This window comes from Entelurus aequoreus, linkage group LG17 (assembly GCF_033978785.1).
Source record: "Entelurus aequoreus isolate RoL-2023_Sb linkage group LG17, RoL_Eaeq_v1.1, whole genome shotgun sequence".
NCBI classification, from domain to species: Eukaryota; Metazoa; Chordata; class Actinopteri; order Syngnathiformes; family Syngnathidae; genus Entelurus; species Entelurus aequoreus.
Window position 1 is genome coordinate 50,431,190 of NC_084747.1, and position 27,832 is coordinate 50,459,021.

Consider the following 27,832-nt stretch of genomic DNA (forward strand, 5'->3'; position numbering starts at 1 on the left):
TCCTCCAAGGTTTCTCATTGTATCCCATTGGGTTGAGTTTTTCCTTGCCCTGATGTGGGATCCGAGCCGAGGATGTCTTTGTGGCTCGTGCAGCCCTTTGAGACACTCGTGATTTAGGGCTATATAAATAAAACTGTTTGATGGAGTGATTGTAGGTTATACAATCTATTTTATGCGTTTTGTACACTTTGTGTAATTTAATCATATACATAAGGCAAAGGCACGCTCAAATATTTTGTCATAAATGACTAATTTAAAGCACAAAAGTACAATTGGGTCTGGCAACCAAACGAGGGCCTTCTCTGTCATTACCCCTCACAGTTCGGTGCATTCTTGGAAGCTCCACGTAGTGGCGCTGTTTATCTTTATAACTTTTTTTTTAACGGTCTTCCGGTAATCCTTTGAGGCTCTTGTTGAACATAGCGTCCGTTTCCACGGCAACCGGGCTAGGCTCGGACGACACCGAAATATGTGTCATTTCATTGCGATAAAACCACCGAAAAATAGACGAATGAAGAAATACTAATAATGTAAGTTTGAACAAAAGGATGTGTAGTAGATGAAAGAGGAAGGATTCGCGTTAATGACGCGTTGTCGCTTTTTGTTTCTCGTCCTCTTTGCCTTTATTGTCTTGTCTAGGTTACTTTGATCTTTTTAAAGATGGCGCACAATTACAAAGCGTCTTTATCTTTTATTAACTTTTAATGTCAAATTAAAATAATCTTTATGATAATGGCGGAGGTTCGTATCCGTGTGGCGGTTCGGTTGCGTCCACTCTTGCCCAGGGAGCTCCTGCACACCCACCGGGAGTGTCTGCGGGTAGTGCCCGGGGCCCCGCAGGTGATGCTCGGTTCCGACCAGCTCTTTTCCTTCGATCACGCCTTTGGACCGAGCTCCAGCCAGGATGAAGTGTACGAGTCTTGCGTTAAGCCGCTGACCAACTGCTTACTGGACGGAACCAACGCCACCGTGTTCTGTTACGGTCAAACCGGGTCTGGGAAGACATACACGCTGGGTGGGAACAAGATGGGTGAGAACCTGGATGGAATGATGTAGAAATATTAAGTGATTAAAGTTGGACAAAGTGTTGACCTCTGTGTGTGTTTCAGATGCAGAAGGCGGCATCATCTCCTGCTTCGCCAAGGATGTCTTCTCCCTGCTGGACAAGAAGAAGCAGAGGAGTAGCGATGGCGTGGACGCCACCATGCGCCTGTCCTACCTGGAGCTGTACAAGGAGGAGCTGCGTGACCTTCTGGAGCTGGACACCGCACGCAAAGACCTCCACATCCGGGATGACTTCAGGGGAAACACAGGTGAGCTCACAAAAAACGCGCCCTACCGGACCTCCTGCTTGTGTATAACAAGGAATCTTGAAGGAATCTTTCACGCGAGTACAATTTTTAGTCATGTAAATCATCGATAATTGGATCGGATCGAGACATCTCTAGTGTGAACACAACCTTTTTTTTTATCGGGTAACATCCCACCTCTGTTAGAGCGACCCGACAACGTCCAATGATGGATCGTGAGTAACCCCGATAAAGGCGGAGTCCGTTACGCTCATTTATTCCACACATAAAGATGACCCCGATCCTGTGGTCAATGGTAGTTAATGTAGTGAAAAAATCCAGACTTTTTGACACTTAGAAAAAAAACAGACTTTTTGACTCAACAAAATCCGACTTTTTGACACTTAGAAAAAATCCAGACTTTTTGACATTTAGAAAAAATCCCGATTTTTTGACACTTGGAAAAAATCCCAATTTTTTGACACTTGGAAAAAAATCCCAATTTTTTGACACTTGGAAAAAATCCCAATTTTTTGACACTTAGAAAAAACAACTTTTTGACACAACAAAACCTGACTTTTTGACACTTAGAGAAAATCCTGACTTTTTGACACTTACAAAAAATCCAGACTTTTTGACACTTACAAAAAATCCAGACTTTTTGACACTTACAAAAAATCCAGACTTTTTGACATTTAGGAACAATCCAGACTTTTTGACACTTGGAAAAAATCCAGACTTTTTGACTTTTAGGCAAAATCCAGATTTTTTGACACTTAGAAAAAAAAACTACTTTTTGACACAACAAAACCCGACTTTTTGACACTTAGAAAAAATCCAGACTTTTTGACACTTAGAAAAAATCCTGACCTTTTGACACTTAGAAAAAATCCTGACTTTTTGACATTTAGAAAAAATCCTGACTTTTTGACATTTAGAAAAAATCCAGATTTTTTGACCCTTGGAAAAAATCCAAATTTTTTGACACTTAAAAACAACAACTTTTTGACACAGCAAAACCCGACTTTTTGACACTAGAGAAAATCCAGACTTTTTGACATTTAGGAACAATCCAGACTTTTTGACACTTACAAAAAATCCAGACTTTTTGACTTTTAGGCAAAATCCAGATTTTTTGACACTTAGAAAAAATTCAGATTTTTTGACACTTAGAAAAAATCCAGACTTTTTGACATTTAAGAAAAATCCAGACTTTTTGACATTTAGGAAAAATCCAGACTTTTTGACACGTAGAAAAAATCCAGTCTTTTTAACACGTAGAAAAAATCCAGACTTTTTGACACATAGAAAAAAATCCAGACTTTTTGACACATAGAAAAAAATCCAGACTTTTTGACACATAGAAAAAAATCCAGACTTTTTGACACATACAAAAAAATCCAGACTTTTTGACATTTAGGAAAAATCCAGACTTTTTGACACTTGGAAAAAAATCCAGATTTTTTTTTACACTTAAAAAAAACCAACTACTCTTTGACACAAAAAAACCCGACTTTTTGACACTTAGAAAAAATCCAGACTTTTTGACACTTAGAAAAAATCCAGACTTTTTGACACTTGGAAAAAAGCCTGACTTTTTGACATTTAGAAAAAATCCCGATTTTGTGACACTTACAAAAAATCCAGATTTTTTGACACTTAGAAAAAAATCCAGACTTTTTGACACTTGGAAAAAATCCAGACTTTTTGACACTTGGAAAAAATCCAGACTTTTTGACACTTACAAAAAATCCAGACTTTTTGACACTTATTAAAATTCCGATTTTGTGACACTTAAAAAAAATCCCAGGTGGCCAATTTAGCCTTCACGTTTTATTTCATGTTCTTAAAGGGGAACTACACTTTTTTGGAATTTTGCCTCTCGTGCACAATCCTTATGAGAGACAAGAAGGCACAATTTTTTTGTTTGTTTTTTGCATTATAATGAAGTGTATTTCTGGTCTTGTCATCCTCGTCCGGACAGAAGGATGACACGGCAGTGCGGCTAGATTAAAAGAGACATCGGAGGCGCTGTACTGAACCATTAGTTGCTTTATTACAAGCGAGCGTCATTACACATGACTGCATTACCCAGAGGAGCCTAAGTAAAAAATGAAGGACTCCTAAACTGGAGAAGCCAAACCATCAGTTTTATATATGGTCAGGAGCGTGCATCTTTATTGCCTCTTCTTCCGCGAGAACTAATCTAATCCACACACAAATGTCAGTACTAAAGGGGCCTATGTTATTACGTGCCCAAACTGAAATACCTACTAGTTAACCTGGTGGTTTGCTTTCTCCCAGATGAATATAAACATTCATTATATACAAAACATAATATGAGTTAATTAGTTATAAATGATAAATGGGTTATACTTGTATAGCGCTTTTCTACCTTCAAGGTACTCAAAGCGCTTTGACAGTATTTCCAGTTCACTTCAATAACTTGTAAAAATCGTCTCGTTCTAAGTGGCCTGACTTTATTGTAAGAGCGAACACTGTGGAGCTCTTTTTCTAGCATAGTAGCAAACCGCTTGCTTCGGTGTTAGCCGTAAAAGCTAGCTACGGCAAGAGATAAGCTAGCTTCTTTGAGTTTGAGTTTTTAATGCACAACACAATGCGATAGGACACCAATCTGTACCGACTGAAAAACATGAACAATCATATTACAGTATCTCACTCGATGAACAATTGTGCTTTTGGTCAAGCTTTTTCTGGTTTACTTTGGGTAAGCACTCCATTTATGTTAGCATAGCTTGGCTCCAAGTTCTACATTTATACCGTCAAAGTCACATCGATCTCAGTCTCATGGCTTCCGCCTGCTCCAACGCTTCATCCTTCCTTCGTGCTTGCTTTTACAACCATCAGTTCATCCACCGTATAGACTTAGACTTAGACAAACTTTAATGATCCACAAGGGAAATTGTTCTGCACAGTAGCTCAGTTACAAATGATGGAAAGGACAATGCAGGTATAAAATAGACTAAAAGCAATATAAAATATAACATATATACATAATATTTACATAATATATGTACAGTATAGGATATATACTGATATATTATATGTTTATATCATATATACAATATATAACAATTACCATGTACAATATTACAGTATATGTATAGTCGTGTTCCAAGAGATAAGGTTGTAAATCCTCATTTGTCCAAAAATAGTCGTCTTCGTTGTCCGTTACCAAGTCTGCCATAATTAGAACACACTCGCGTTTGTTTCCAAAATTAGGAACACATTTGTTGCCAGAAGTTGAAAGTGCGCTGCTATGGAAAGGGAAATAAACGCTCTTAGGAAGTCAGTTCCGTCAATGATTAACATGACCAAAATAAGGTAAATATTGTACGTATTACATATTGTTATGAAAGTGTTTGTTACTACATCATATATAGACTTGCAGTGTGTATATAAAATGTTTTGATGGAGGGTTTTGAAGTTGTTTTAGAGGGCTTTGAAGGCTACAACGGCCATTTTCCAAGCATTTTTTTTAATCATCTTTTAAAAATCCTAAAAACAAAAAAAAAGAAGTATCTTATAATGATTGTGAACAATAGGCAACATTCTAAAAAGAAGTGCAGTTCCCTCTTAAGACAGTACTATACAATACTATATAGAAAGCATAGTTTACAGTAGACTTAGACTTACTTTTTATTGTCATTCAAATTTGAACTTAACGAAATTTTGTTGCATTAGTGCAGGATAAAAAATCAATAAGGTGCAGATATAAATAAATAAATTACTGTACAGATAAATATATTGCACTTTTCATATGCATCCACGTTTATGGATGTATGTTATATTGTCTTTTATATTCCAGCGAGTTAATCCATTTTTGGGGGGAATTGAGGGTATAATTATGATGCGTTCAAGAGTATTATGGCCTGAGGGAAGAAGCTGTTACAGAACCTGGAGGTTCTGCTACGGAGGCTGCGGAACCTCTTTCTAGAGTCCAGCAGTGAAAACAGTCCTTGGTGGGGGTGGGAGGAGTCCCTGCAGATTTTCTGAGCCCTGGTCAGGCAGCTGCTTTTTGCGATCTCCTGGATAGGAGGAAGAGGAGTAGTCTTGTAGATTAAAAATGGGTCAACACACAACCATTATTGTCTAAATCAGGGATTCTCAAACTGCGGTACAGCTCCATCCAGGACGCCAAATAATCACTTGATTAATTTACAGTGTTTTAGTTTCCTATATTTACACAAAGTGTTACTGTTTAAACTGTGTGTATTGTCACAGTGGCCAAAAATATTAAAAATACTTGTTATATAAAAACCTCTGCCTTGTTTTTAATAATTAATTAGGCCTAATATGCTACTGCATTTTAATGTTGGTAATTATGGTGATACTTGGAGAGCCAGGTGTTTTCTGAGGTGGTATTTAGTGAAAAAGTTTGAGAACCACTGGTGTAAATAGTTGGCAACATTTCAAAGTAAACATGTGATTGGTTCAGAGGTTCAACATTATAATAATAATAATAATAATACAATAACGATGTCGCTGAGTTCATAGGTTAAATTGTAGTCTTATTGTTTCACTACTAGAACAGTATAGTGGTACCTCAACTTAAGTGTGTTTTGAGATAAGCGCCGTCTCTTGGCTAATTGTTATGCTTTAAGTTGCAAGCAAAAAAGTTTAATTACTCGCATCCCCGTCATTATTTGGCTTAGCAAATGTGACACTGAACCCCGTAAAATACAACCAAAACATCAGGGCCTTCATGTAAAAAGCCTGCGAAAACTGCAAAAACTGAAATCTAAGTAAGATGAAATATCTCAAATAAGGGTGATATTTTCTTATTTTCTGTCTGTTAAGATAATTCTTCTCACTAAGCAGATTTTATGTTAGAGTGTTTTACTTGTTTTAAGGGTTTTGGTCCTAAATGATCTCAGTAAGATATTACAACTTGTAGCTGAGATTTTATGATCCATATTGAGTAAAACATGCTTGAAACTAGAATATCATCTGTTGCAAAGCTGTGTCATCAACACTCACAAGTATAAAACTACTTTTTTAAAGTAATAATTTCTTACTTTAAGCATGAAAAAAAAATCATGATGCCGAGCGCATATCATTATGTCAAGATAATGGCACTAGCATTTACTTAATTTAAGAATATTTTTCAAATTATTGAGCAAAAAGGTCTCATTTTTTTTCTACCAAGAAAAGTGCACTTGTTATTAGTGAGAATATACTTATTTTAAGGTATTTTGGGGATCATTGAGGTTAGCTAATTTTACTTGTTTTGGAAAGTCTTGACAAGCCAAATTTTCTTGTTCTATTGGCAGATCATTTTGCTTAGTTCAAATAAAATACCCCTAATTTTTGTATTTTTTTTTCTTGTTTTTGAACACTGAATTTTTGCAGTGTACGTACAAAAGCCTGCCGTACACCCTTTTTTACGGCAGATATGAGATGTGAGCGCACCGTCAACCTTGCTGCTGTGGAGCTCCAGCCAGCTCTGGCAGCCCCCGGGCGAACCCACAAGCTATCAATGTGTCACATCAAGCCTAGCTCCGGGCCTCCAGGGCCCAGATGTTTCCCCCAAACACGGACAACCACTACAAGGCTGCTGGGCTAATATACTATACGTATCAAAACTGCACTGCAAAAAGTCAGTGTTCAAAAACAAGAAAAAAAAACCCCTAAAATTAGGGGTATTTTATTTGAACTAAGCAAAATTATCTGCCAATAGAACAAGAAAATTTGGCTTGTCAAGACTTTCCAAAACAAGTAAAATTAGCTAACCTCAATGAACCCAAAAAATACCTTAAAATAAGTATATCCTTACTAATAACAAGTGCACTTTTCTTGGTAGAAAAAAAAGAGACCTTTTTGCTCAATATGATGAAAAATATTCTTAAATGAAGTAAATGCTAGTGCCATTATCTTGACATAATGATATGCGCTCGGCATTACATTTCTTGAAACCAGCAAACTTATACTAAAAACAAATTTATTGTTCTTAATGGAAAGGCAATAAAGCAACCGCTTGTTACTCTCGGGGTCTCCTAGCCGCTCAGGCAAATCATATTGTCTAAAAATGCACTTTTCCATCGATAACATGACATCATCGCGCCGAGTGCGTGCTCTCTCAGTCAATTAGTGCGCATATATACATATATAATTTTTTAAAATTGTAATTTTGAAGAATTTACCCGAATGTGCATGAATTATTTCTGTTCAAAATAGTTTGAAATGTCACATGTTAAATGTTTAAATATTAACTGTCAGTTTACTGTACTGTGCCAACTGTACTACTATATGAGTACGTGTTTTCTATTGTTTCATTGAAAATAAAACAGCAAAGTCCATTTGGCTGTCATCCGTTTTAATTATGAGACACAAGTGTGTCAAAATCATGATTTTTTTTTTTCATGCTAGAAGTAAGAAATTATTACTTTAAAAAAGCAGTTTTATACTTGTGAGTGTTGATGACACAGCTTTGCAACAGTTGATATTCTAGTTTCAAGCATGTTTTACTCAATATAGGTCATCAAATCTCAGCAACAAGCTGTAATATCTTACTGAGATCATTTAGGACCAAAACCCTTAAAACAAGTAAAACACTCTAACATAAAATCTGCTTAGTGAGAAGAATTATCTTATCAGACAGAAAATAAGCAAATATCACCCTTATTTGAGATATTTAATCTTACTTAGATTTCAGTTTTTGCAGTGTGACCTTGACGTGGAAATGTGCGCTGCCTCACGCCAACTTCATATTTCTACAGGCTGTGGATACTTTGGCAACTCACAGAGGCGGTCGTTCGGGCTTTACCAATATTTGATTTCCACATTGCAAAAAAGATCAAGGCAAGGACACAAAACTGTCTTTTAGCCAATGAATTGAATGCTTCTTATTTATATTAAGTTATTTTTTAGGCAATCATTATGTCACAGATTGCTTTCAAAACGTGTTCCTGTGATTCCTTGGCCATGTCAGGCAGACAACATAAGTGGTCGCGACACACGCTGGCACCAAAGAGAATCTCACGTATACGGCTGCTACCGCAAGAAGCTCTCCTGTGTTATAATGATAAATTGAGTAACCAAACAAAAGTCAAAGTCTTTTGTTTCCTTTGTGTTATGCTGGCATGTTGACATTTAAGAGATTGCAAGGTTACATAATTCCGTCCGCTGGTGCTTATTACTTAGTCTATATTTAGTAGGAAAGCCACGCAACAGTTGTTACATGAGGGCCGAGGTCTTACTCGCGAGCATTAGCTTACAGCTAGAAATTGACATAACTTTGTTTTCCAACCATGAGAAGGAACAAAGTGAGTGTGAAGTACAGTGCCTGCACCATACTGAAGCAGAATAAGACTAATGCCAGCCAAGAATGTTCAAATAGTAGCTGAACAGCGGACATTTATCTATGAAAATATGGAAAAGCTGCTGATGTCGGTGTTTGACAGAGAAGCAGCTGGAGGAGATACCGTAAAAGTCCACTTTCCAAGGAAAATGCTGTTAGTACATTACTCCACTAAACTACTGAAGTTGTTTGTACTGCATTCTATTGCAATGGTGTCCAAAGTGTGGCATGGGGGCCATTTGTGTCCCGCAGCTTGAGTTTTGTTGGCTGGCAACATGTTGTTGGTAAAAAAAAGAGCCGTCAAAATGTAAGAAAAACGATTAAAAGGACATAATGTAATGAGAAAAAAAGCTAAAAAATGTGTTACAAAGTTTAAATATGCGGCAATCTTTGTTTCTTGCATTGAGCAAAAAGTGCATAGTCTAGCCAGTCAAATTCCTTGTGTTTAACATACCTAGCCATTAAATCTGACCCTTATTCAGATAATTTAAAAAAATGCTACGAACAGATATTTAATATCAAAACTTAGTGCCAGCTTTGGTGTCAGTGACAAATTGTATCAATATTAGTTATTAGTATCAACATTTCAGCTATTTGTCGTTACAATACGTGTTTTTTTTCTGACAATATGTTGCATGCCAACAACACCCGAGCTTTAGTCCGCAAATACCGTAGCCCCCCTGGCCGCACTTTCGACCACCTCTGAAACAGCTAATAGTACACTTTGTCACCCGTGACACAATGCTGACACTAAATTTTGTCTTTAAACATATGTTTTCAGCATTGTTTTTTACAAAGTAAAATAAGATCAAAATGCCCCCCGCATACGTTGACTTTTTCTTATGCGGCCCTTGATGAAAAAAGCCTGGACACCCCCTGTTCTATTGTATTGTTTTTGTACAATATTTCTTACCTAAAAGTTAGTTTTTCTTTTTAAAAGGCATGTTACTTGTTAAAATTGAGCTGCTTTTGTGTCAGAGGAATGGGGAGGTCAAACATCATTTAAATAGATTTTAATCATTTTAATGGAAGATGTTATTTGTGTTTAGAGCTCAATCACAGAACCAATTCAGTTCGTAAATTCAATCAATCAATCAATCAATCAACGAACGTTTATTTATATAGCCTTTAATCACACTACTACTAGTACTACTGCACTTTTTTGGAATAATATCCATTGTGATGCGAACTACAGTGCTCAGGGTAAACAATTAACAGTGCAATAACATTTTCATAACATGGTCACTACTGCCTAGTTTCTCTTGTTATATTCTTATTTTTACTGTTATATTTTTATTCTTATTGTTGCTTTTTATTTGTATTGTTATTGTTATATTTTCTATTTTATTTCCATTTATACCCCCATTATTTATTATTTACTTTTTACTTTTTAAATTCGATCTCAATTCTGTACACTGCTGCTGGAATTTGACATTTTCCTGAGGGAACTCTCCTGAAGGAATGAATTAAGTACCAACCATCTTATCATGTCATGTCCCTCCAGTGGTGGTGGGAGCCAAAGAGGTGGTGGTCTCCTCCTCCGAGGAGCTCCTCAACGTCCTGGAGGTGGGCAACGCCTTACGACAAACGGGCATCACCGGCATGAACCAGCAGTCCAGTCGCTCCCACACCATCCTCACGCTGTGGCTCAGCCAGACCTTCCCTGACAAGTCCTCCAAGGCAGTGCGCCTCTCCAAATTCTGCGTGGTCGACCTAGCGGGCTCGGAACGCGTCGGGAAAACGGGCAACACGGGGCTCCGGTTCGAGGAGTCGGTCCACATCAACACGGGCCTCCTGGCGCTGGGCAACGTCATCCGGGCCCTGGCTAATCCCAGTAGACAACGCAGCGCCTATATTCCCTACCGCCACGCCAAGATCACACGCCTGCTACGTGACTCTCTAGGGGGCAATGCCTGCACCCTATTGGTGGCATGTGTAAGCCCCTCCCACTACAGTTTTGCAGAAAGCCTAAGCGTACTCAAGTTTGCTTCCAAATCTCGTCACATTCGCCGTCATGCAGAAGTGAGCTCACCTGACGCCGAAGACAGCCTTCCTTCAACGTTGACATCCGACAACTCGAATCTGACCTCCACGTACAGCCATGTGGACTACGGCGCCCAAACACGTAGACCGCCGTTGGAGCAGACCAGCCATCCTGAGGACGACAGCCCAGCAAGAGAAGCATCTGGTTACGCTTCACTGGTCTATCAGGCGGCTAATCTTCTGGCCGAGGTCTGCGGCACGAAGACTAACGACTCCTTCACGCGTCGAGTGGAGGAGTGGAACGAGAGACTGAAGGCCGTCAGCCAATCACGTCACATTGAGGACGGCATCTGGTCGGAGGAGAGCGACTCGCCCCATCTTGTCACTGAAGACCTGGATAGATGTCAGGTTAGTAATTACTCACTGGCAGTGGCGGGCCGTGCGTTTCCCACCTAGGCCTTCAGTAAAGTCCAAATTCAATGATTACCTCTCAAAGTACCATAATTTATGTCCCCACATGACCGTCGTTGGAGAAATACTATACAAAAAACACATTTACTGGGCATGGAACAGTGTACAAAACGGGTTATTTTCTGGCGCATTTAAAAATCGAATAAACCCGCATCAGCAATGAAAACATATCTTATGTGGTACTGTCAAAATTAAAATGGCAAAAAACATATTAAACGTGGAAAAATATGTGAACTACAGATGTCCGATAATATCGGACTGCCATGTTATCGGCCGATAAATGCTTTAAAATGTAATATCGGAAATTATCGGTATCGGTTTCAAAAAGTACAATTTATGACTTTTTAAAACGCCGCTGTGTACACGGACGTAGGGAGAAGTACAGAGCGCCAATAAACCTTGAAGGCACTGCCTTTGCGTGCCGGCCCAATCACATAATATCTACGGCTTTTCAAACACACAAGTGAATGCAAGCCATACTTGGTCAACAGCCATACAGGTCACACTGAGGGTGGCGGTATAAACAACTTTAACACTGTTACAAATATGCGCCACACTGTGAACCCACACCAAACAAGAATGACAAACACATTTCGGGAGAACATCCGCACCGTAACACAACATAAACACAACAGAAGAAATACCCAGAACCCCTAGCAGCACATATTGCCGTCTCTCCACCTGCATCGAATGGCCCGTTGGTGCGTCTGACTGCTGATTGGTCAGCTGCTGCATGCTGTCAATCATTGTCATGTTACCAGGAAACGGCGGCGCCGAAGAGCCAATTGATGAGCTTGTGGGCGATCTAAAGGGACAGGCTTCAACCTGAGTGATTGTCTCCTATAAATAGTGTAAAATTATATTTGCACAGTAATAAGTGCTGCGGACCAAAATTGCCAACATAGTATTTGATAATCTTAAAATGTTTTAAGTAGGAGTATCAGCATTGGTATGGCCAATACTACCCCTGTAGCTGCTTGGTATCGGATCGATACACAATTTTGTAGTTTCGCCTAAAATTTGGAGCCTTTGTAACCTGTTTTAAAGGCCTACTGAAACCCACTACTACCGACCACGCAGTCTGATAGTTTATATATCAATGATGAAATCTTAACATTGCAACACATGCCAATACGGCCGGGTTAACTTATAAAGTGCAATTTTAAATTTCCCGCTAAACTTCCGGTTGAAAACGTCTATGTATGATGACGTATGCGCGTGACGTCAATCGTTGAAACGGAAGTATTCGGACACATTGTATCCCAATACAAAAAGCTCGGTTTTCATCGCAAAATTCCACAGTATTCTGGACATCTGTGTTGGTGAATCTTTTGCAATTTGTTTAACGAACAATGAAGACTGCAAAGAAGAAAGTTGTAGGTGGGATCGGTGTATTAGCGGCTGGCTGCAGCAACACAACCAGGAGGACTTTGACTTGGATAGCAGACGCGCTATCCGACGCTGGCCGCCGACCGCACGGATGATCGGGTGAAGTCCTTCGTCGCTCCGTCGATCGCTTGAACGCAGGTGAGCACGGGTGTTGATGAGCAGATGAGGGCTGGCTGGCGTAGGTGGATAGCTAATGTTTTTAGCATAGCTCTGTGAGGTCCCGTTGCTAAGTAAGCTTCAATGGTGTCGTTAGCAACAGCATTGTTAAGCTTCGCCAGGCTGGAAAGCATTAACCGTGTAGTTACATGTCCATGGTTTAATAGTATTGTTGATTTTCTGTCTATCCTTCCAGTCAGGGGTTTATTTCTTTTGTTTCTATCTGCAGTTAAGCCCGATGCTATCACGTTAGCTCCGTAGCTAAAGTGCTTCGCCGATGTATTGTCGTGGAGATAAAAGTCACTGTGAATGTCCATTTCGTGTTCTCGACTCTCATTTTCAAGAGGATATAGTATCCGAGGTGGTTTAAAATACAAATCCATGAGAATAGAAAAAGGAGAGAGTGTGGAATCCAATGAGCCAGCTTGTACCTAAGTTACGGTCAGAGCGAAAAAAGATGCGTCCTGCACTGCACTCTAGTCCGTCACTCTCACGTTCCTCATCCACGAATCTTTCATTCTGGCTCAAATTGATGGGGTAATCGTCGCTTTCTCTGTCCGAATCGCTCTCGCTGCTGGTGTAAACAATGGGGAAATGTGAGGAGCCTTTCAACCTGCGACGTCACGCTACTTCCGGTACAGGCAAGGCTTTTTTTTTATCAGCGACCAAAAGTTGCGAACTTTATCGTCGATGTTCTCTACTAAATCCTTTCAGCAAAAACATGGCAATATCGCAAGTATGACACATAGAATGGATCTGCTATCCCCGTTTAAATAAAAAAATGTCATTTAAGTAGGCCTTTAAAAAGGTCATTTACACACCAATTAATATATTGTAATATATGTTGTTATCGCAGGAGTCTGCAATATATATTGCGATATATATTCTAGTCCATATGGCTGATCCATCCAATCAACCATAATGTTCATCCAACCATCTAATTCACCCAATCCAACTGTCCATCCTTAACACCCATTCAGTCAACCATACTGATCATCAGCCAGGTAGCATCCAACCAACAACAAGAAAGATGATTGTATTGTGTTTCTTTCAGGAGTCTCTGGACGCAGAGTCTCAGCTGTTGAAGCAAAAAGATGCTAAAGTGCAAAAGGAAGTTCAGGAGCTCTTGCAGAAGCAAAACATCTCCATGCAGGCCTTTTGTGAGGAGAAGGAACAGGTCAGCAGCGTTCTTCTCTTGACATTTTATCCTCTCCCGTCATAATCACAAACGTACGAATGTCCTTCAGACGGAGCGCCTGGTGGACCAGCAGATCCTCATTGACCGTCTCCGCTGCGACCTCATGAGGCTGAGGGGTAAAACATGCTGCAGGGGTCAACACGGACCTCACAGCGCCAGCTTGATCCGACCCAGTTGTGGACACATGCTGATCAGCAAGGTGCGGTAACATTCTTACCTGTTGCACAAGATTAAAAAGAAGTTGGGCGTCTTAGTATCAAGGCGTAAACACGATAAAATAGCATTGGTTCACGATGATTAATGGTGAAGAGGATTACTTGCAGATCCACCTCACATACATGGCCGGCCCGTTGCATAAACACTCTGCGGTTGTTTAGGGTCACAACCCTATGATCATGGCAAGATTATTTTATTTCATTTAAATCCATCAGTTAGTAAATATGGCATCAGGAAAGTTCAGATACAATACATTTTGTTCAATATTAAGGTTGTTTGAATCAAATTAGGAAAGGTTAACAACACCCGCCCACCTGCAAAAAGTCAAAATATCCCTGTTTATTCAACACAGACATTTAAGCATTCACACACAGTGCCAACATTTGGGAACCACGATGAGGTGATAAAAAAAAGGTGAAAATATAATAAATCTTGGTGGCAGCATGTTTAAGTTTGACTTTTGCATCTCATAGCACATTATTGTGGTGCTTTCATGGAACCTTGATTAAAAATTGAAACAGAGGCGTCACTAGTTTTTAAAGACAGGATGCTTAAACACCAGTAGATGCACCAGTAATAATAATAATATTACCCACTAATGATAAACCTACAGGAATCAGCTAATATCCCCCTAACATTCTGAAGCAAAGGGAAAGTTGGCAGATTTAATCATATTTAAGTGAATAATGACAGGTTGTATGATGTTTTAAAAAGCCAGTTTCAACCCATTTAAGTCAATAATTACTTTTTTAGTGCATGTAAACATACTGAGTGTGTGTGTACGTGGGGAAATTATGTTAGGTTTAGGTTGGCGTTGGGTGTGGGCCCTTCAGAATCGAATAATAATATTAATGGGGCGGCATGGCGTGGTGGGTAGAGCAGCCGTGCCAAAAACTCTCTTGCCGTCCAAATCACTGCCCCACATCTACGGTCCCCTCCAAGGCTTCTCATTGTATCCCGTTGGGTTGAGTTTTTTCTTGCCCTGATGTGGGATCTGAGCCGAGGATGTCGTCGTGGCTTGTGCAGCCTTTGAAACACTTGTGATTAAGGGCTATATAAATACACTTTGATTGATTGATTGATTGATTGAAATGTAGCTTGAATGAATGATGGGTTCCCACTTCTCCGTGAAGCCCTATATAAATCTAATCCATTATTATTATTATTATTATTTAAGCTGCAAGCAGCGCTGAGCGGGCCCTCGCACCCCCGTGCAACTCGGGCTTCACGCAAGTCGGCGAGAACGCGTGACGCATGCGGTCGCGTTTTTAACAAAGCCACGACCCACCATCAACAATTCAGGAAGATTGGAGCAAAGGAGGGGATATTGGCACCCTCCATCGAAAATTTCAAGAAGGTCGCAGCTTGTCGAAAGAAGTTATGACCGTCATAATTTTCCACCGCAAGGAGGCGATATTGGTGTCGATATCAATTTCTAGTCATGGTCAGTTGCCGATCAGCCTCATAGGTTTGGAAGGAGAGCTAATCATTTAAAGTCAAGTAAAGACAGTTTGATGGTTGATGGCAAGGAACAGTTTAAACCGACAGACTCCGCCCACTACGAATGGGTATGAACATCATCATCATCATTTGTACCAATTATGATTAAGATCTGATTTAGTGGAGACGAGTTACAAATGTTGAAAGTTTTGTGTTGCATGTTTGACATCCCTGGTCTAGAATCTGCCATTTTTACCGTCGCTCATTTGATCAAAGTCCATAGGAGAAGTTCGTTAAAGTACGACTCCTGTTTTTGCCCTAAAAATGGCTGACCGAAACAGATTTTTTTTCAAATATGGGTTCTTTAGACATGATAGACGTCTCTAGTCATTTTGTGACAACACGTGAATCTGGTGGCATGGGCTAATTTTTTCAAATTTTCAAGGGGGCTGTCAGGTTCAAGAGACAGAATTCAATTTAGCTCAATTGAGGAGAAACGTCTGGTCTGTACTCTTGTACAGTGTCCCACCACGCTCTGACGAAAGATTGTACGCCTCCTCTCTTATTTGGACTTTCCCTGATTACATGGTAACAGCTGTTTCTAAAGGAAGGGGGTCGTAAACAGCTGCTGCCTTTGGTCACAAAACAGTTCAAAGAAAAGGTGCCTGGAAAGGAGTCGGACCCTGCTTCCTTTTCGCTTTGTAGATCTCGGGTCAAGACAAAAGCTTCCTGTGGATTACAATACATCAAATAAACTGACACCTTCATGTCGCTTCCCATCCTACACAGTGGAGTTTTACAAGCCTTTTGCTTGGTAGGATCAAAGACAGCTTTTGTCCTCTCGCCGGGAACTCATGGCAACACAAAGTTTTGTGATAACTTAGATACAATTATTCTAAAAGGGACCCTACAGAGTCAATTATGGAATTCTGTGTTCGGGACCCCAAAAATCTGAAAATGTAATCTCAGTGTTTCCCATAAACTGCCAAGATACCTGTGGCGCTGGGGGCGTGGCTATGGGCGTGGCTATGAGCGTGGTCACCATGACATCATCGAGTAATTTGCATAATTTACTACAATGATATTATTTTCTCTAAAAAGGATCAAAAAATGTATACTTACTAATTAATAATAACAGTTTTGTTTTAAACGTCCATCCATCCATCCATCCATTTTACAATATAATTACAACACTTTATGTACATATTTATATACAGATTTGAACAATAAGTTATTCACTGAAATATATTTATTAATTGTGGTTCTTACAAAAAATATATCTTATAAAATATAAAAGCTAAAATGTCTCTTAAAGCTCTGCCCCTTTAATTAGTGCATACTAAATAATTTAACTTTAGCCTACTACTACAACCATATTATTTACCAGCAACATAAAGTGAAACAGAGGCCGAGGTGTCCTGCCACAGTCAGTAACAAATAAACAGAAAACAGTAGTGGTCAAATACAAATAAGGCAACAAGAGAAGTATACTACACTTCTCTTTTGTAAAGTAAATCTGAACAGCCTATATGGCAGGGGTGGGCAATTAATTTTTACCGGGGGCCGCATGAGCAACCCGAGCACTGCTGGAGGGCCACATCGACAATATTTCAATTAAATTTTGCTCAATATTATTTTTGATATATACCGTAAGATAAATAATAATAATAATAATAATTAATAATAATAGTAATACTTCAACATAGTGTGTGTAACAGCATTCCATGACTAATATAAATAAATTAACATTAATAATAAATGACAGTAAAATAAGCACACGTATGACTGAGGAGTCATAGTGTAACTTTGTGTGGTGTTTGAGTTGTCCGACTTTTTGTGTGGCCATAAACGCACCAGTGGTTTAGTGCTATGCGTGTTGGTGACAGATGACAAGTTGGTTTTGGCCTGGTTTGTACGGCAGAAAATGACTAGTTTTTCGAGATAGAATTGTTTTACTCATGTTTTTGGTGTGGTTATGTCCGAATATAAACAGTTTTGCTCAATAAAGTCATCGATATAATTCCTGTCCTCGAAGCATCTCGATAGACGTTACAATAATTGAACGGTGTTCAATTGAACGGTGTTGATGAACACCTTCACTCGCAGGTTACACACGGACACACGCCCATAAATAATACTTTTCAAAATAAAAGCAGCACAGTTGTACGACATAGATGTTTTTTCAACTTTATTTTGTAATTAATGATTGCAGCTGTTCACATTCACTCACAATCACGCACACGCATACGTCCACACGGAAGTAATACAAATAACGATTTTCAAAACAAAAGCAGCACCGTTGTATTGCACAATCGACATAGATACTTTTTAAAATTTATTTTGTAATTTATAATTGGCCTCACGCGGGCCGGACAGGGACGCACAAAGGGCCGGATGCGGCCCGCGGGCCGCAGAATGCCCAGGTCTGCTATATGGGCATCTACATCAACTATATCAGTGGTTCCCAACCACCGGGCCGCAGCCCGGTACCGGTCCGCAGACCGATTGGTACCGGGCCGCGCAAGAAATTTAATTTAATTTTTTTTTTTTTTTTTTTTTTTAAATTAAATCAACATAAAAAACACAATATATACATTATATATCAATATAGATCAATACAGTCTGCAGGGATACAGTCCGTAAGCACACATGATTGTATTTCTTTATGAAAAAAAAACAAACCCCCCCCCCCCCCCCCCCCCCCCCGGTCCGTGGGACAAATTTTCAAGCGTTGACCGGTCCCCAGCTACAAAAAGGTTGGGGACCACTGAACTATATGATTTTCCTGAGAAGCTGGACAGGACAAAAAAAAATACATTAAAAAAAAATAAATTGTGGCGGACGTAATTCTTTCGTGGCGGGCCACCACAAATAAATGAATGTGTGGGAAACACTGAATCTAAATGAATCTAAAAAAAACAATTTGCACGCATGTTAAATGCCAAAAAAATGCTGCTCAGGCCTTAACAATGACAAAGTAATATTAAATACTAAAATGGAGCCACAAAAATAATCTTGTCCATGAGCCCCTGCTTACCCTTTTTCATTTTTGAAAACATTCTTACTAAAAGAAGTCAAGCGCTGTAAAATGTGTGCGTGTGTTTATCAGATGCACTCCAGTCTTCCGGCTGAGTCGCTGCAGAGGCTGATGGCGACTTTTAAAGTGAGCAGCCATCGCCTGCAGAGTGAGGAGGAAGTGAAGGATTTCTGTCCTCTTCTCAAGCAAACGCCAGAGGTCAGAGGCCAGTCGGCGAGAGACGGGAAGGACTTTGTGAGTGGGTTTGGGTAAGAAACACTCATGCGTTGATAGGAGAATGTAAAAGGTGAAAGAGAAGCTTCTTAAGTTCATGTGGTGGTGCTGCAGATGGACCAGCAGGCAGAAGAAGTCGGCCCTGAAAGAAAAGACGTTGGGACAGGCGCAAACGTCCAAGAAAAGTCCTCTACGAGGCACCAGCACCTATGAGCAATATCGTACTAGGCAGCGGACCTTCTTGACTCAGAGGAGGATCCAGCTGCTGTCAGCCAACATATCCTTAAAAGAGGAGCTGGTCAAAGAGATGGAAAAAACCGGTGTGCCTAATGTAGTGACCAGTGCTGTGTTTCAAGCGTGCGGTGCTACAGTTCACTTTTTCTCTACGACCTACAGAGAGGGACACGCTCGCGGCGGTGCGGCACGAGTCGGGCGACCTCAGAGAGGACGACGTGCTGACGTGGCTGTCGGAGCAGAGCAGGCAGGGCCGAGCCGTGCTGCGTCAAAGCCTGCAGCACATGGACCTGCAGAGGACTCAGTTGCAGAGGAGCCTCAGGAGGACTACCAGCCCAGAGAGCAGCGACAGCCCTGAAGAATGCACCCCCGACAGGGTCAGTGTTGGTCTACGAGAAACATTTTAAAGTCCAAAATTGCATGCAAAATATAGAACACTTTAAGGATTGAAAAGTATTATATCCTCTATATCAGTGGTGTCAAACTCAAGACCCGGGGGCCAGTTCTGGCCCGCCACATCATTCTGTGTGGCCCGCGAAAGCCTGGAAAAAATGGGTTTCAATAAAATACTTTTTAATATATTTATATATACACATATATATGTATAAGTATATATTTTTATATATATATATATATATATATATATATATATATATATACTGGGCCACCTACCCAGTGGCCCAGTGGTTAGAGTGTCCGCCCTGAGATCGGTAGGTTGTGAGTTCAAACCCCGGCCGAGTCGTACCAAAGACTATAAAAATGGGACCCATTACATCCTGCTTGGCACTCAGCATCAAGGATTGGAATTGGGGGTTAAATCACCAAAAATTATTCCCGGGCGCGGCACCGCTGCTGCCCACTGCTTCCCTCACCTCCCAGGGGGTGAACAAGGGGATGGGTCAAATGCAGAGGACAAATTTCACCACACCTAGTGTGTGTGTGACAATCATTGGTACTTTAACTTTAACTTCAAACACTGATGACATCTATTAAACAAGACAAGAAGCAAAGAATTAAACAGAGACAGAATTCAATTTGGCTCAATTTGAAGAGAGACGCCTGGACACCGTACCCTTCAACAGTGTCTCAGCACGCTCTGGCGAAAGATTGTACGCCACCTCTTTTTATTTGGACTTTCCCTGTTTACATAACAACAGCTGTTTCTAAAGGAATGGGGGGTATGTAAACAGCCATTGTTTTCGGTCACATTGAACACAAAAGAAAAAGATGCCTCGGGCTTGGACTGGTTGTCAGGTTCAAACACTGATGACATCTATTAAACAAGACAAGAGGCAAAGAATTAAACAAAGACAGAATTCAATTTATACTCAATATTGAGGAGAGTCGTCTGTACACTGTACACTTGCACAGTATCTCAGCACGCTCTGCCAAAAGATTGCACGCCTCCTTTTATTTTGGACCCTCCCCGACCACATCGCCACCCGCTGTTTCCAAAGGACAAAGGTCGCAAAAAGTTCACAGAAAAGGTCGTAAAAACAATTCACAGAAAAGGTCAGTTCAAAAAGAGTTCGTAAAATAGTTCCAAAAGAGGTCCATAAAATAGTTCAAAAAGACGTTCGTAAACCAGTTCAAAAAGGAGGTTCAAAAAGAGGTCGTCTGGAAATTGGGCAGATCCTGTCTTCTCTCCGCTTTGAAGTCCTTGGGTTAGAACAATATCTTTCTGTTGATGACAATACATGGAAGAACACAGGAACACCTTCATCTTGCTCCCCCCCCCCCCCCACCCACACACACACACAGTGGAGTTTTACGAGCCTTACTCTTGGTAGGTTTCAAAGACAGCTTTTTCTCACCAGACCCTCAATGTAACACAAAGTTTTTGTGATAATTTAGAAACAATTATTCTAACACTGGTCCTGGATCGAGCTTGGGCAGGTCTTGGATCAAAATAGATAACCCCTCCCGTCTCCTCCCATCGTACACAATGGAATTTTACAAGCCTTTGGCTTGGTGCAACAAAGACAGCCTCTTGTCTGTTCACTGGGAACTCAGAGAACGGGAAGTTTTTTGATAATTTACATACAATTTTTCTGACATATATAATATGCACTTTATAGTTTATCTGAAAGTATGACACTGTGATGTGATGGCGCCTGCAGCACAAGTTAGTGCGCTTTATTTAAATAGGAAGTAGACCCATTGAGATTTCAAGTCTATTTTGCAAAAAAGGACGCTGATATCCAAGTTGACAAGAAGTATGTTTATGGTCTTCAGGTGGACAGTGTTGCATATTTAAACGTGTGCAGAAAGCAACATCAGCCGGGGTCACAGGAGCCACGTGGGCGCTGTTGGCTGGAGGAGGCCGAGGAGTCGGAGCTGCAGAGGAGAGCCAAGCAGCAGGAGCTGGAGGAGGAGCTCAGGAGGAACCAGGAGGTGCTTCAACGCAGGGACGCCTGCCTGCAGCAGAAGAACAAACTGGAGATGGAGAAGCTCCGCTCCAGTCAGGTCAGTCCCACACCATTAGGTTCACATCATCATACAGTATATTGTATACAAACATGACATTGGTGACCCCTGCAGGCTTTGAGTCAGGACTTTCTCAGAGTGTCGGTGCAATTGGAAACACTGGAGGAGAAGATGGCCAACTATGGCGGCGCCAATCACGCAACACAGGCGTCAACGGAGGAGCTCGAGAGCGAACGAGAGACGCTTAGAAAACAGAGAGACAGCCTGGATGCACAACTTAAGGCCAGCACAGTGCTCACTGTGGAGGTCAGTAACAAAAGTTGTACTCAACCTCATTGCTATGATTTCTACAGTTTGTCACAAACCAAAACAACCTTTAGAAACATTTTGTGTGCCAGAATTAACAGATAATTCAATTATTAAATAGTAAGTTCAAATGTAAATTAATTTATCACATAATTTATAGTTTTGTCAAAATTAAATGCTTATAAATAGATTATTAAATACTTAAATACAATGTGAACTAATGTATTAAATTAGTTTTTAAATTGTAAAATTGTATGTAAATTATCAAAAAACTTTCCGTTCTCTGAGTTCCCAATGAACAGAGAAGAGGCTGTCTTTGTTGCACCAAGCCAAAGGCTTGGAAAATTCCATTGTGTACGATGGGAGGAGACGGGAGGGGGGTTATCTATTGTGATCCAAGACTTGCCCAAGCTCGATCCAGGACCAGCCCAAGCCCAAGGCATCTTTTTCCTTTGTGTTAATGTGACCGAAAACAATGGCTGTTTATAAACCCCCCATTCCTTTAAAAACAGCTGTTGTTATGTAAACAGGGAAAGTCCAAATAAAAAGAGGTGGCGTACAATCTTTCGCCAGAGCGTGCTGGAGACTGTACAAGAGTACAGCCCAGACGTTTCTCTTCAAATTGAGCCAAATTTAATTCTGTCTCTGTTTAATTCTTTGCTTCTTGTCTTGTTTAATAGATGTCATCAGGGTTTGAACCTGACAATAGTTTTCATGGAACAATTAAATACACATACAAAGCCATTTAAAATATGTAATTGAAGTATTAAAGAATTAAATCAAATGTAGAGTGATTTAACAAAGTGTTCATTCGTTAATTGAATAGTTTTTTTTAATGGAAAGTAATGTACATATAAAGCCAATTAGATTGTCATTGTATAATTAAATCAAATGTAGAGTAATGTAAAAGATATATATACATATAAAACTAGTTCAATAGATGACTAAAGTGTTGCCTAATAAATTATAATTTGTTTTCATATTTTTTAAAGGCAAAATTAGGTTAATGTAAAGCCAATTAAAAACAAAAAAGTATTTAATTAATTTAAACGGAGAAGAAAAAAAAAATAATCTAAAATATAGATTATTATTAAATATCAAATAAAATATTACTCACTTCATTGACTTTTGCATTTAATGTAATTTTTTAAATTTATAAATGTTTGTTTTTATTTATTCAATTGTATTTAAAAACATTTTATTGCGTTTTTAAAACATGCATTATTAGAAGTCACCCATTAAAGAGGTTCGTTTATATATATATATATATATATATATATATATATATATATATATATATATATATATATATATATATATATATATATATATATATATATATATATATATATATATACATACACACTGTATATATACATGTGTATACATATATTTATAATTTTTTCATATAAATGACTAATACATTTTTAACATCAAAATGTTTACCCACTTGGGAATTACTTCTAATTATTTTAATTAAATTGTTTTTAGCTAATGGCAAAATAAATAACAATTAAACAAAACATAAATGATCATATACAAATATTACATAAAAACATCAACAAAAAAAAATTATGCATGATTTTCTGTATCATATTTATTTTTCTTTATATGGTTCAATATCCATCCATTTCCTACCGCTTGTCCCTTTTGGGGTCGCAGGGGGTGCTGGATTATCAATTACTGTAAATGGAATGTAATATAAAAAATATTCAAATCATCTGTCAAGTAAACATTAATTTAAAAAAGCCAGTTAACAGGAATACAAAATATATATTGTAGTTAAGTTATTGGTAAAAAAATAAATCAAAAAAATAAACTACAGGTAATTAATATAAAAAACCCAAAATGTGTATACAACCATCATTGGATTGGATGATCATTGAATACTTAATCACTTGGCAGCGCTTATTCATTCTCTTTGCTAATTGGTTGACATCTTTAAACGCTGCTTCTTTATTATGACTTTTTTTCTCAGTGTATTCTAAGAAATAATAGAGTATATTGTATTTGATGTGATATCAAGGAAGAGCAGTTGGAGGAAACATTACAAGTTCTGGACGCTGCTCTAGACTTCAAGGAGCAATCCATTAAGGACCAACAGGAGAAGATGCCGTCATCGAGTGAGGGCACCTTTCTCTTTGACGTCACCAGGAAACTGAGGACGCTCTCGCAAACAGAAGCATCCGAACTGCTTGTGAAATACTTCAACAAAGTAAGTCACTTTGTTTCAGGGCCTTAATTATTGCATTACCAGAGCTGCCAACATATGGTGACTGCAATTATTACATTAAATAAATAAATAAATACAAATAAATGTAATTATAAGTTTTTCTGTGATGCCAAAAAAAATGCAAACTATGTTGGTTTGTGTTTCAGTATTTGTTATAAATTATTGTATTCCATATAATAATGAAATACTTACACAAATGTGAATTATTTCTTAACAACCAAATTAAAATAAGCTGGCAGCAAAAAAAAGAAAGAAAACATTTTGGATTGATAATAAACAAAATTAGACAAAAACAAATGTGTTTAAAATACAAAAACATTTGGTAATTTCTATTTAGTTATTTAATATATATTATTTTTATCACATTAGAATAGCAAAATATTCCCCCCATTGGAGATGCTTTTATTAATCAAATACATTAAATAGCTTTTCAGGTAACCATTAAAATAATTAATCAATTAAATAGATATTAAATACAAAGGATAATGAATATATATATATATATATATTTTCATGTGTATACATTAAAAAAAAAAAAAAATGTCATTGATTGATTGATATATACTTGTATGTATGTATATATATATATATATATATATATATATATATATATATATATATATATATATATATATATATATATATATATATATATATATATATATATATATATATATATATATATATATATATATATATATATATACATATACATATACATATACATATATACATATATACATATACCGGTACATGTGTGTGTGTTGGGAGGGGGGCAGCATATATATATATATATATATATATATATATATATATATATATATATATATATATATATATATATATATATATAATTTTTTCATACAAATTACTCTAATAAATTTTTAACATCAAAATGTTTACCCACTTGGGAATTACTTCCAATTATTTTAATTAAATTGTTTTCAGCTAATGGCAAAATAAATAACAATTAAAGAAAACATAAATGATCATATAAAAACATTACATTAAAACATTAAAAAAAAAAAAGATGCATGATTTTCTGTATCATATTTATTTTTCTTTATTATATGGTTTAATATTAATTACTATAAATGGAATATAATATAAAAAAATATTCAAATAATTTGTTAAGTAAACATCAATTTAAAAAAAAAAGCCATTTAATTTTATTGGTAAAAATAAAAAAATAAAAACTACAGGTAATTAATATTAAAAAAACTAAATTTTGTGTCTAACGTAATCTACTATAAATATAATTATCTCAGTATGATGCAGTAGTCCTCTTAAAAGTACTGTGCATTTACCATAATACACATAACTATAAGTTACATGACAAGCTCATACCCTTTTCAAAATGGAGCTTTTATTGTTACACGTTTTATACAGGGATTAGTTCTTAAAGTTATTTCTGTTACCAGGTGATCGGCCTCCGCCAGACGGAACGCAGCTTGCGTTTGTACTGCGAGGAGCTGGAGATCTGCTACAGCGAGCAGAAGGCGGCGCGCGTGCAGCTGGAGGCCTTCATGCAACACTTGGCCTTGGATGCCGACTGCAGACTCACCCTGCAGCAACAAGAGCATCAGAGGAACATCCAGTTGTTGCTGCACAAACGTAAAGGTGAAGATACACAATCCATGTAGCAATGCAACACTATTTCCTCTTTTCTCCTCTTTTTTGCATTTCTTCGATGCATGAGGAACCATTGATTTGAAAATACTAGACTTATTTGGGAAGAAAAAGGCTGCTATACAGCTCATAGCCACCAGAGGGCACAGTTTTCCATTATTAGGGATTGTTATATGCCAGGGGTCGGCAACCCAAAATGTTGAAAGAGCCATATTGGACCAAAAATACAAAAAACAAATCTGTCTGGAGCTGCCAAAAAATGAAAAGCCGTATATAAGTCTTATAATGAAGGCAATGACGTGACGTAAGTGTCTGTATTAGCTATAATAGCCTACTATCAGCAGCCCTTTGAGACACTCATGATTTAGGGTTATATAAGTAAACTTTGATTGATTGATTGATTGATATCAAAATGACTGAAGCAAATCTACGTTGACCGAAATGTTGAAATGTAATATTTATGCTACACATTTTTACAACATTAGGAACCATTAGTAAATCAGAGGCTACTCAGAAGGTGAGATAACTCCTGGAAATGACTGGTTTTTAATGGCCAAAGGTATAGATGTGTGTGTCCAAATTAAAGGAAACGACAGGCTGTCTTCTTTTAATAGATTTATTACAATCTTTGGCAAGCTAGGTAACGTTTGCTGTGGTCTGGAACAACAAGGCACACAAACAACTAACTGAAATGGAGACAATATTACATACACAGACATGAGACATGCAAAACTAAATTATATACAAAGAGGATGAAAGTAAAGGATATTAAATGATCTCAAATATACCTACAAACGAGGCATAATGATGCAATATGTACATACAGCTAGCCTAAATAGCATGTCAGCATTGGTTGCAGTCATGCACTGACCAAATATGCCTGATCAGCACTCCAACAAGTCAATAACATCAACAAAGTGCACCTTTGTGCATTCACGCACAGTATAAAGCATTTGGTGGACAAAGGGAGACAAAGAAGGAGTGGAAGATTTTACATGTAAACAAACTGTCGCGTCACAGTCCACACTATGGTGAGTTCAAGAACCGCCGAAATTAGTAGGACAAAACGATGTTCACCAAATGCTCTCATCAGTGAAGCATGCATAAAACATATTCAAAAGTGGGCTTTCTAACAATTACGAAGGTAGAAAATGGATGGATGGATGTCTCATGTTTGTCCTCAAACAAAAAACATACGAAAACAAAAAAAATATTTCCCCCCCCATCTTTTTCCATTTTCAATCCTTTTTTAAAAATGCTCCAGGGAGCCACTAGGGCGGCACTAAAGAGCCGCGGGTTGCTGACCCCCGTTATTTATGCCATGCTGCATGGTCCTTTATCGATCTTTTATAAATGTGTGAGTTTGACCACTTGCAGAGAGCATCCCGGGAGAAACACATCAGGTAATCCAAGACCGCCTCCAGAACCTGGAGAAAGAACTCTTCTTCTACAAGCACTGCAGCCGCAAGCTGAGGAAGCAGCTGAAAGAGTCGCAGCAGGACGCCCGTCCCGACGACCCCGCCCAATCCAAAGAAGCAAAGACACACCCCGAGCGACAACAGAGCCCCACCTCGTCGTTTTCGTCCCCCGAGCTGCACGGCGGCGCCAAGGTACCCGCCGAGTACAACCAGATCGGCGCCCTGGCACGTTTCCACGGCTACGGCGAGAAATGGCCCACCTACCAGCACGGGCCACGTTCGACGGTCGGCATCCGGCGCAGGAAGCTGAGGGAGCTCTCCCCCGCCGACGTCCAAACCCGGGATTCCGTGGTGGACACCGGCATCGAGATGCTGTCAGACGACTCGCTGGACGCGTCCACCAGCAGCCATGGTTAGGACGGTGCACGTGTGCCTAATGTTGTGGCCGGTGAGTGGACGTTCCTACTATTTTTCACACCACAGTCTTAGTGGAGTACGGAGCCCCTAAAGGGACATGGGGGAATTTTTTTTTTTTTTTTTTTTTTTACACATGTATCTCGTGCGCACGAGAAACTTTATAAAGTTATAAAAAAATTAATTAAATATTTTTTTTTTTTTTTTTTACACGTTTAAATTTTTTTTTTTTTTTAGACATGTATCTCGTGCGCACGAGAAACTTTATAAAGTTATAAAAAAAAAATTACATAATGTTTTTTTTTTTTTAGACATGTATATTTTGCGCACGAGAAACTTTATAAAGTTATAAAAAAATTAAATAATTTTTTTTTTTTTTTTACACATGTACCTCGTGCGCACGAGAAACTATAAAGTTATAAAAAAAAATTACATACTTTTTTTTCTTCTTTTAGACA

General features: G+C 38.5%; 1 protein-coding gene across 1 annotated transcript; it reads left to right on the plus strand.

Moving 5' to 3' along the window:
- Positions 1-444: 444 nt before the first annotated feature.
- LOC133632052 (kinesin-like protein KIF27) lies at positions 445-27,474 on the plus strand. The gene is made up of 13 exons (XM_062024294.1): positions 445-1,030; positions 1,110-1,313; positions 10,115-11,001; positions 13,664-13,786; positions 13,857-14,006; positions 18,573-18,748; positions 18,828-19,033; positions 19,110-19,324; positions 21,183-21,413; positions 21,489-21,680; positions 23,707-23,895; positions 25,335-25,533; positions 26,920-27,474. The coding sequence occupies exons 1-13, from the start codon at positions 727-729 to the stop codon at positions 27,375-27,377; spliced, it is 3,534 nt and encodes a 1,177-aa protein (XP_061880278.1). The 5' UTR covers positions 445-726; the 3' UTR covers positions 27,378-27,474.
- Positions 27,475-27,832: the final 358 nt, after the last annotated feature.

What these genes read in the sequence shown, in the direction of transcription:
- LOC133632052 (XM_062024294.1), top strand. Translation starts at nt 727, where the DNA reads ATGATAATGGCGGAGGTTCGTATCCGTGTGGCGGTTCGGTTGCGTCCA. An exon ending in GACACATGCTGATCAGCAAG is followed by an intron (nt 14,007 to 18,572) that starts GTGCGGTAACAT and finishes TGTGTTTATCAG; the next exon opens with ATGCACTCCAGTCTTCCGGC. An exon ending in TTGTGAAATACTTCAACAAA is followed by an intron (nt 23,896 to 25,334) that starts GTAAGTCACTTT and finishes TTCTGTTACCAG; the next exon opens with GTGATCGGCCTCCGCCAGAC.